We start from the raw sequence: 10,782 nt of genomic DNA, 5'->3' as shown, positions 1-10,782 counted from the left end.
TGTACCAGAATATCTTTTCATTATAGACAATTTCCGTATGTGTGTGATTGTTTGGTGTCATAACCAAGCCAGAGCTGATACTTTACATACATTATATAACACGATAATATTGAATATTAACCTGTTTAACGACTTAAATCAGAGGAGAGGATGTAATGATTTTATACTGCAACTAATCAGTTTAAATTAATGTTTGTGTTGCTTGTGGGTGAAATTCTTATCTGGGGCACTCAGTGTTTTACTCAAGGACACTTTCACGGGTCACATGACTGTTGCTGGGACACCAACTGCAAAAGCTGTCACCCTAAATACTTATTTAGATGGTTCTGAGAGGACATAAGGTAGCAGGAGATTTAATTTTATGGGAGGAAAGAAAATTAAAAAATAGGATATAAATATGACAAATAAAATTGCATTGAAAAAAAGAAGAATTTTGTGTTTTTACAAAGTGCACAGTATGTTTTTCTGCTTTCAATTTTTGCAAGAATCTACAGTCTGATGATCACAGTGTCTCCTCTGCCACTGCTCCCTGCTCAGAGCACATGAGGCAGCCTGACAGACGCTTCTCCTGGAAGCATGTGGACGTATCAGATGATAAGGTGGACTAAAGCCTATAAATACGGCTGCCTGAGTCTCCCGGTGAGCCAGTGTTTAAACTCTGCTGCACCACCTGATGATCTCTGCTGTCTGAACCCCAGCGTCCTTCCCTCTGCGTTAACGGGTCGTTATTTAGATTCAACTCTTCTCATATGGAGAGAAGCGCCGCCAGAAGAGACACATTTTCACGTCTTTTAGTGTGTGAGTTAATCGCGTCCTCGATGTGTTAAAACGATGTCTCCCTGTGCGTAAAATGCCGCGCTTAGTGCGTCCTGGCGCGGACGATTCCTTGGAAAATGTGCGGTGTCAGTCGCGCTTCCTTCACGCCCCACTGCTGTGGATCGGTGCTGAGCAGGAGTGGCATCTCGGCGACAAAATCTGGATGAAAGAGCGTCCTTTAGAGCTCAGGCATGCATCGAGTAGTGAGATCATTGGCGTTATAAATATCCCCGTGCCAGCAGAACTACTCCAGCTACTGCAGCCGGGGTAATGCCCAGGAGCGCTGCATGCGTGTGTGCGCGCGGTTCGTGGTGCCCAGACCTCAGGAGCGACACCAAAATGCTGGAAGTGGCCTAGCGAGTGTCTCCTTTTTGGAAGAATGAATGTTCCTCTTTACCTTCTGACCGTCGCTCACTTGATTTGCGCCGCCGCCGGAGCAGAGCACGTCTCTTTGGAGCGCCAACTTCTGGAGGAGGGGATCCGTTCGGGACGCAGGACTTGCAGGCTCTACTGTAGGGTTGGCATCGGCTTCCATCTCCAGATTCATCCCGACGGCAGAGTCAACGGCAGCCATGAGCCCAACCAGCTGAGTAAGTCATTCACTCCGGTTTCACGGTGCACAGAGAAGCCAACTACTAAATTATAAACGTGTGACGCGCACATGAATCCTGCGCGTCCCGCTGAGAATGCGCACTTGGATCTACATTCCTGCATTCGCTCTAATTGATCCCCTTGTGTTTGCAGTCGTGTCTATTTTAGATGCCACCCCAGGAAGTTCTAACAATAATGATTTACACAGGAAGAGTGTAAGGACCGCGCACCTAAACTTAGGCTGCCTGACCCTGTGAAATATCTGAGCAGCGGGCATCTGCTTGACGAGCCTTGTTTGTGTCTCTCCGGGATGTTGGCAGGTAGACTATTTGTGGCAGTAACAGGTGCAGCAGAGAGACACCAGGATGTGTTGGATTGCCAGTCAGCACGATTGTCATCACAACAACGGTACTCCTCACACTGCAAAAAATATCCACCTTAAAATCAGACTATTATTAGAAAAAGATTTATTGCCAAGTTTTCACTTAGAAGGAATTCGCTTTGGTTTTTGGCGCAAACATTAAACATGCAATAAGAGGAATAAAAATAAGCAAAGTACTGCAAGACTCAACTTAAATATAGAAGAGAAAATTGACAAAAAAGGCGCTTTTAAAAACTATAAAACAAATATGTACAATAAAGATTGTCTGTTATGGAAACCGACTGTTTTCCTTCAAATCTAGTAAAAATATATTTGTTTTGGATGCAAATTCAACAATTTTACTTTTATTGGTCTCAAATAAAGAAATAAAGTGCAACACACAAGTGACTTAAAAAAGACATAAAGTTATTTTGCAATCCAGATGGCTGATATAAGCATGTTCAGAGAAAAAGAGTCTGTTGACATATGTTATAAACCAAAGCTACAAATTTATAGTCTCATAAAGAACAGCTATATAATCTGAATAAAAGACAGAGATCCCTGTGTGCACAGTTGCACTCAGGAACGTCACCATTAGTCTCAGAGACTGGAAGGTTTAACACCGCCCCAGAGGAGGACAGGATTTGGTTGTTGTGGTATTTAGGTGAAGCTGAGAATGAGTTTTACTGTCCTGTATATGACGACATAAGGAATTTAATTTTCAGTAAGATGACCTCCATCGATGTTGATTTTTTTTGGTTGGATGATCATGAAAAATGTGAGTTTTGTTTCAGAAAGTGAACTTTGTTTGTGGCTGCGTTTCTATGCCAGGTCTGAGAGTGAAGGCAGAGGATTCTGGGTAGTTAAATAACATGTACTTTTGATACTTACTGCAGTGTCATTGTAGTTGTGTCTTGTAAAGCCATGAGGGTTAGGCACATGTAAGTGTGCATGACACAAAATAAAAAAGCAATCGAAGTGCCCAAAGTGGTTTGAAGTATTTCTCCAGGGTCCTGTAATTTAATCAGCGTGGTTTAAAAACATATCCCGTATATTGGCCCGCATATATCAGAGGATTCATCAGTCTACCTGTAGTAAAAAGTGCCGAAATTTCAAATGTAACTTGAGAATAAGACAGAGACTGAAACATGTCAGTATGTTACACCGTCAGAATCCATGACCTAACCTATAACCCTCAGCCCTAACCACTCAACAACTCACAAAACTCAACGATTTTTTCAGGGACTCTGGTTCTGGGTCACAGATTCTGATGTTTTGAGAGAGTGACGATGTCTTAAAATATCAGAGATGACTAATATCAACATTCCCTCCATTTGAAAACATCTCTGAATTTATACAGAAAATAAGATCAACACTTAAACTCAGAAAGATATAAACAGTGACGTAACAGTTTTCAGCTGCATCCAGACCAAGACAAATTATGACTATCAGCATGACTGGAAACATTTTTTTAAAACTTTGAATACATTGTTAAATACAGCAGTTTTTCATTCCAGATCTTTCAGCATCTTGTTTGTGAATCTTCGTCCTGTCTCTTCTCGGCCAGAAGACAAAAGTCATAAATCAGATTTTCAGCTTTTACTGCCCCATCAGATCCCTCATCGCTGCTCCGCTGACGAAACAGCCGAAGCTCACCGTGAAAGTGCACTTGTGCCTCCATTTCATGGTCCCCTTTAGAAGAGTTGTCAGGTTACATGGATTTCAACACGACAGCCATGTGGTTTTGAATCCTGCATGACAGCGCTGGAGACGAGCAGGAGACTGGCCGTCTTGGATTTGTAATATGAAGATTCTCTTACCATCACACTGCATTACGTTTCATATCACTGCCTCACAGAATACCTCGGACAGTACTTGATACACAGTTGAGTCGCCGCAGAGACAATATTCATCTGGGATAACACTTAAGTGTCCTTTTATTTTGACTTGTCATTCACTCTGGGGTACTTAGCTGACCTTGGTAGATTTATATAATGGTTTTACAACACTGTGTCAGTAGATCTCTGTCCATCATGATGAGTTTCCCCTTTTCACCAGGGTTGTTATCCTGATTTTCATCAGTCTGGGTTTCAGTTTAGAGTTTTAGTGTCGCACAAAGGCCCAAAAGTTTTAGAAGAACCTACTGTACATTGGCACGACCCACTGTTGTGCATTTCCTGGCACCCGAACTCACCCTACAGTCAGTGTGCCAAGAGGTTAGAGCAGAAAAAAATACATACTTGGGTAGGAAAGGGCTGATGCCCAGATCATATTTTCTTTATCATAAAAGACAGAGTGACATATTTATTCTGATTCTTCTCATACAGTATCCACTATACTATAACTCATGATTGAAGAGGACCTATCATGCTCATTTTCAGCTTCATATTTGTTCACGCTTTATTTATTGTCTGTGCTGGAACCAACACATTTTCACTCTGACCTTGTCACATATCAATGCTTGGGCGTGAACTTCTCACATCGCTATGACGTGCAGGGTGCCCTGGAGTGCGTTGAATGCAACTCGGTCTCACTCCGACGTTGTGGAAATCCAATGCTTGGGCAGTGACTTCCTGCGTCAGACACCAACGAAAAAGCAGTCCATTAATGTCGGCATGATATGCAGCTGGTTGCTGTTATAGTTAATGGCACTCAGTGGTGTCAGGGGGAAACATGGCAGTCCAAGTAGGGCTGTGGGAAGGGTGGTGGATGGGTCAAACAAACACGGACTTTCACCTGAGAGAGTCTTTGCGTCCTGTGAGATTATAAAGCCAAACCCTGTTCTTTTTTCCTAAACCCAACCACATGTGTTTGTTGCTGAAGGCAAAAAAACTTAAATTCCTGGTGTTTCACAGATGTAGTGCTTTTATTTTGAAAGGGACTGTATGCAAACTGTACATTTCCTGTGAAAACAGAGGTATACTTTGAGAGAAGACAATGCATGTAACAGTCAGAACTTGACACGGCGTCCCAGAACGTCAACAACCAACACACCCAGAATACCTTGCATGCTGTACCTGGATGTGACGAGGTCGGAGTGAGAATATGTTTTGTTTTTTTTAAGATATTTTTTGGGGCATTTTTTAGCCTTTATTTGACAGGACAGACAAGTGTGAAAGGGGGGAGAGAGAGAGAGAGGGAGTGACATGCACAAAGGGCCACAGGCTGGAGTCGAACCTGGGCCGCTGCAGCAACAGCCTTGTACATGGGGCGCCTGCTCTATCCACTAAGCCACCGACGCCCCAAGAGTGAGAATATGTTGTTGATAGTTGACATTCTGGGACGCCATCCCAACTTCAGTCTTTTACATGTATTGTGTGTTTTTAAAACACACTCCAGTTTTCACAGGAAATGTACAGTTTGCATACAGGCTCTTTCAAAATAAAAAAACGCACTATGTCAGTAACACACCACAAAGTTTTTTTTTCTTCTACTACAAATGCATGTGGTTACGTTTAGCCAACCACGTGATTAGGTTTAGGCAACAAAAGCACATGGTTGGGATTTTAAAAAAAAGAACAAGGTTTGGCTTTACAATCATACGTGACGTGAACAATGGCCTCCCAGATGACAGTCGGTGGTTGTTGGACCCACCCACTCCTGTGGAGCGTTGGCTTCGTTTTTTAGACCTTGAAGTTGCTGCTCGCTCAGCTCTCATTTCAGCTGCAGTGTTCTGTTGCACTTGCATGACTTTGATTAGTTTGTGTCGTAGGGGTGATGAAACATGACAATGATTTAATTAAAATTTAACACAGTTGCAAACTGCCATGTGCAACTTCTTCACACTGGAGGATGTTGCTGTGAGCGTGCAGCCAAAAAGGCCATGAAAGCAAAACTCATCCTTGTTTGTTCCTTTTGGATCGCTGCTACTACGCTCACCCTCTTTTTAAAAGTGAAATTCACTCTGACTGCTAAAGAAAGTTGATAAAGATACAAATTGCTCATTGCCCCATTCGAACGCCAGTTATCTAACTACTAAGATCAAGCAGAGTGCAGCCGACCTGGATGACTGAGCCGACAGGACAGCAGAGCAGATCGTGTCCACTTGAGTGCGGAGCAGCAACGAGACATAGAAAATGACAAGGAGAGTAAAAATACACTCGTCGTCCATCAATCATCAGAGCATGTTGTTTGTCCTCCCAGGTGTCCTGGAGCTCTTCGCGGTTTCTCAGGGGGTCATCGGCATCAAAGGGGTCTACAGTAACAGATTCCTGGCCATGAATAAAAGAGGACGGCTCTACGCCACTGTAAGTATCCACACGCTTCACAAACTGCTTCTGTTCGTCACCCTGAACTCTTAAACTTAGCCTCAGTGCACAAATACCACCGACTGTGCAGGGTTACTACGTGTTATTTTTACTTAACAAGTGATGATTGAAATGTTGTTGTCCAATCCTACAGCTGGAATGGCTCTTCAAATGTGTACTTGGCCATGAGGGTAAAAGCGATAACTTCATGCTAATGTTTAATTTAGTTAATGCTGAAGACTCATTTAAAACTGCACTAGTTGATTGTTTGGCCAAGACAGACACACATCCTGACCTATACCATGTTACAAAGTTAGCAAACAGCTGCCTATTTTCACATCTGGGAGACACAACACAAAATTATCATCCCGCTGGTTTGTGTAACTTCAAGACTCACTCTCCAGTTTGGTCCCCACTAACTCCTGCGGAAGAGATTTGTCTCTTTAGCTGCCAAATGTTCCACCATGTTCACTCGCCAGCAGTGGTGGAAAGTAACTAAGTACTGAACCCAAGTACTGTACTTGTTACAATTTTGAAGCACTTGTACATTCCTTGAATATTCTGCCATTTTATATTTCTACTTTACTACAACTCAGAAGCAACTATTGCACTTTTTACGTACTACATTTAACTGATAATGTGTTTTGCAAATATACATAAAAATATAATCAGTAAATAAAGTATTCTGGATTATTTTAGGGATATTTTAAGTAAGATAATGTTTGACTTTATTGATTCCTAGAGGGATGTTCAGAATTAATTGAAATGAAAATCCACTTTTATCAGCTGCAACATTAAACAGTCCCTCCAGAAAAATGCGATTATGCGATCGCATAATTCAACGCATACTCAGCCAAAGTCCACATATTTTTTCATAGATGATAGATAAATCGCTGATTTCCACGCAAAATGCACAAAATATGCAGGGCTTGCATGATTTCATAATTCCCGCATTTTCGTTGCAAAAAAGTCACATATATCTTTGCAGAAAGTTGAAAAATGTTGCGTTAACACATGAGCAGCCATTTTCCCCCTGTTGCCTTGGGAATGTTATGAAGTGACGTAATTACGCGACATGAATGTCATCGAATGTGTGCATAAAATGTGTGCAGGAAGCACACATTTTATTTTTTTATATTTTTTTATTCATCTTTACAGAAGTTGTAGCATATTCTTTTGTAAAGCTACAGAACTTGTTTGACTCAGCAATGTTTTGTAAGTTTGAGCCATGTGTTTATTAAGGTCTGAAATAAAACAAGATGAGAACTTAAATATTCCCTGCACTCTCTGTGATGTAGTATGCTTGCTTATCATCGGAAGTGATTAGAAATGACTCTTTACATTAAGGTAGTAGCCTAGTGAGAACAGGGTGTTGGGGGAATCACTTTTTTGTTCTCTTTTTCATCAAACCGCAGTTTTTGCAAGTTCCCGCAGTTTCATAGCATAAAATTACATACAGTAAATATCCCGCATATTCCATCACATTTTTTAAGAAAACGTGTCGCATAATCAAGGATTTTTGCCCGCAACAATCACAAAAAAACTCACTCACTCGCATTTTTCTGGAAGGACTGATTAAAGTGATGACTGCATTAATGCATCAATCATTTTGATCCAATAATATGATAAACATTGTTCTGAAATTTGCAATTTGGCATATTGACATCTTTATACTTTTACTTTTGGCACTTTGATTACACTTTTGCAGTTTTACTCAGCTCGTTCTTGTTTCCAGTGAGTCAAATACCAACACCATGTCGTGCCCCTCAGTGTGTGATTATAATGCCAAAGACACCCTTTAGAGTCTTTGTAAGATGCACCAGGTTTCAGCTAACTCCTGTGTAACGGCAACACTTGATGCTCAGAGCAACTGATGTAGTATAAAGAGTCAGAAAGTCTGCATAGGTCGTGAGGGAGAAGAGGCGGAGAGGTCAAACAAAACCAGACTTTCCCATTTGACACCAAAAGTCACCAAACAACAAACGCATTTTTTTTAACATGATCTTTTTTCTTGAACCTAACTGCGACAGTTTCACAACATTAATCACGTGTTCCAGTTTGTTCCAGTGGTGCATCACATAGATATGCTAAAAGGGTGCTGTTTCACTATCAGATGCAGAGGGGCTGTCAAAGCAAAGGTATCTGATATCATGGGAATGAGAAAGCTTTGTTTTACTTCACTTAAGTATAAGAGTTGAGTACTTCTTCACCTACTGCCTCCAAGTCGCTAACTTTGTCTGCTGTACTAAGCAGGTAGTGTACAGTGTATTTATCAGAGATATTTTTGCTGAGAAAAGCCGACTAACGCTGTTACCGAAAACTGAGTGGATGAGAGGCTAAAAAGCTATATGAAGCTAAAATAAAAAATATTCATTATAAGAGCACTCACATCTGTGAACTATCTTTTTCTGAATGAACGTACTAATGTTGTTAACGGCTGACTCTCTTGTGCATATGGAAAGTGTCAGAGGAAGTTGTGAGAAGGATGAAAAAATCTTGAGAGAGTTCAAATTACGTATCAGTTTTAAAAAGTTCTCCTCAACAAGCAAATATTGTTTGAAGCATCCTGACGACTTCTCTGTGCTTCCCACTGCATCTCATGGTCAGATTATTTTGTTGTGCTGTTTCCAAAGATCAAGGATGAATTTTTGCTGTTTACTTCTGATTGTGATGAAGCATTTCTTGTGTTCTGAGCACACCTCCTGCCAGTGTCCATACCTGGCACCAGAATGCAATTTGGCCAAACATTGTGAATCTGCATCTCATTTGCAGCTGAGATGTTGCTCCTCTCTTTGTTGCAGCCCAACGTCTTCTGGACATATGAAACGGATGTATTTCTCATCAGACCCTGCATAGTGCAGCTATATTTGTCATATTTATTAGTTTGTGCAGCTTTGCATCTGTGCTGCATGACAAAATCCCCAAATCTGACATCAGCATGTCATGGCATACTGCTGTAATCTTTAGCCACAGTTTCGAAGACTTTCAAATCCCCCCAAACACACAGTAAGCCCAAATCTGCCCACAGCAGCTTGGCCTCAGTGCCGTAAGCAGGCCGGCCGGCCAGCCAGCAGCCAGCCGCACTGACGAGTCATCTGTGGGAGCGTTGGCAGGCGTATAGATAGAAGCAGCTCCCTATTAGCATGTGTTAATGGGTAGAGCAGATTAAGTCCTGTCTGGGACAGCTGATAATATACAGAGGAGTGAGCCACAAAGTGAAGATCAATATGTTGAGTAAACAATCAGCCAGGCGAGCAACAATCAGAGAGCGGAGAGTCTGTGAGCTGCAGCGGGTGTGCATGCTGAGCAACTGCGATTTATGCCCCCTCAGCTCCCGGTATTGTTTCATGAAACCCTGTCAGTGGGGAGTGATGTGGCGTCTTTCCTCAAAGTGCATTCTCAGTCACGGCTTTCTAGAAATGTACTAATGCGACTGTGAGCTGTCCACCAGCAGACACATATTCAGCTGTCATTCCAGCTTATATAGAGAGAAAATTACAAACTTTGTCGCGGTCAAAGCACATCCCAAACACGATTTAAATATAAACCCAAACTGGGCCGACGTGGATGATAGGAGGAAATAATGGGACAAAGCACAACAGCACACTGCGGAGCATCAAACTGAAACCTGATCATCATTTCAGTTCTGCTGGATGTTTGTCATGCACAGCCACAGTCTGACTCAGGAGGATTTCCTTGTGGTCTTTTTTGTGGTCCAACATGTCTGCAGTCTGGTCTCATCTGCCGCTTCATTTCATGTCCAAACTGTCCAAATGTCAGCAATAAAAATTCAGTTTTTCACATCCACTCCTTCTGCCCCAGCTCAAAGGTCGATCATCTGTTGTTTATGGCTGGTTTTGTTGTGTCTGCATGACATCATCAGGCTGAGGTTGATCCTGTCCAGCAGGAAGGAGGGATCCAGGAAGTCCCTCAAGGAAAAACAATACACTTATATTAGCTTATATTAATGCACTGTTTGTATGTTTTCCTACGAAAATAATGCACTATAATTTGTACGTATTCCGTGTATTCATGAGCCAGTATTCATGCATAATCTACATGTTTTGGAAGGCAGCGATCATGTGACCAATACGCTGACGGAAGTAGATAAGGAAGCAGTCCCGAGTGGTCGAGGAAGGAGGCAGATTGGGGTGATGGATGGGTAATAAAACATAGGACTTTCCCCAGGAGACCGGTGTTCAGAACCATATGAACTTTGAGTCATTTTTAGGTACGTCCTCAACATAGCCTCTAGTTTCCCGGCGCGGCGCAGGGTGGCGAACCCCGCGCAGAGCTAGTTTCGAGCAGCGCAACCCGAGGCGCGCTCAGTTTGGTAGTTTGGCAGACTGAGGTGCGCTGAAATGGGTGTGGCGGTGCAGCAGGGGGAGGTGTCGACAGATCCAGCTTGGGGCAGTGACAGTTTAGTGCCAAAAGGCTTCGCCGAAGGTGTGCTAAAAGCTCACCAGCTGAAACCAGGTCTACAGCGCAGCAGGTGTAAGCCGAAGTTTGGCTGACCGGCGGACAGTGCGCACACGTCACCAAACCTCACAGGCAGGTTTCCAGAATGTCAGGCACATTAACGATGCAATAAATACCCACAAAACCACTATTCAATGCAACTATCTGCAATCAGCACATAAATGTATCTCTATATTGACTGTCCCGTCACATCTGATGTCAGATCAAAGGGGATTGGCACCGTTTGGCACGTTTGGCACGCGTAATGGAAACCCAACCTGATTTGATTAACACAGCTGCAAAATAATG

The 10,782-nt window shown here is 42.5% G+C and overlaps 1 protein-coding gene across 1 annotated transcript in view; it reads left to right on the top strand.

Moving 5' to 3' along the window:
* Positions 1-655: 655 nt before the first annotated feature.
* fgf5 (fibroblast growth factor 5) overlaps positions 656-10,782 on the top strand; it is a 22,682-nt gene continuing 12,555 nt past the window's right edge. The window contains exons 1-2 of the mRNA XM_050051228.1: positions 656-1,406; positions 5,912-6,015. Coding sequence (XP_049907185.1) covers positions 1,196-1,406; positions 5,912-6,015 — 315 coding nt within the window. The 5' untranslated portion in view covers positions 656-1,195. The remainder of the gene's footprint in view (positions 1,407-5,911; positions 6,016-10,782) is intronic.

This window comes from Epinephelus moara, chromosome 8 (assembly GCF_006386435.1).
Source record: "Epinephelus moara isolate mb chromosome 8, YSFRI_EMoa_1.0, whole genome shotgun sequence".
NCBI lineage: Eukaryota > Metazoa > Chordata > Actinopteri > Perciformes > Serranidae > Epinephelus > Epinephelus moara.
This window is presented reverse-complemented; position numbering and strand designations above follow the sequence as displayed.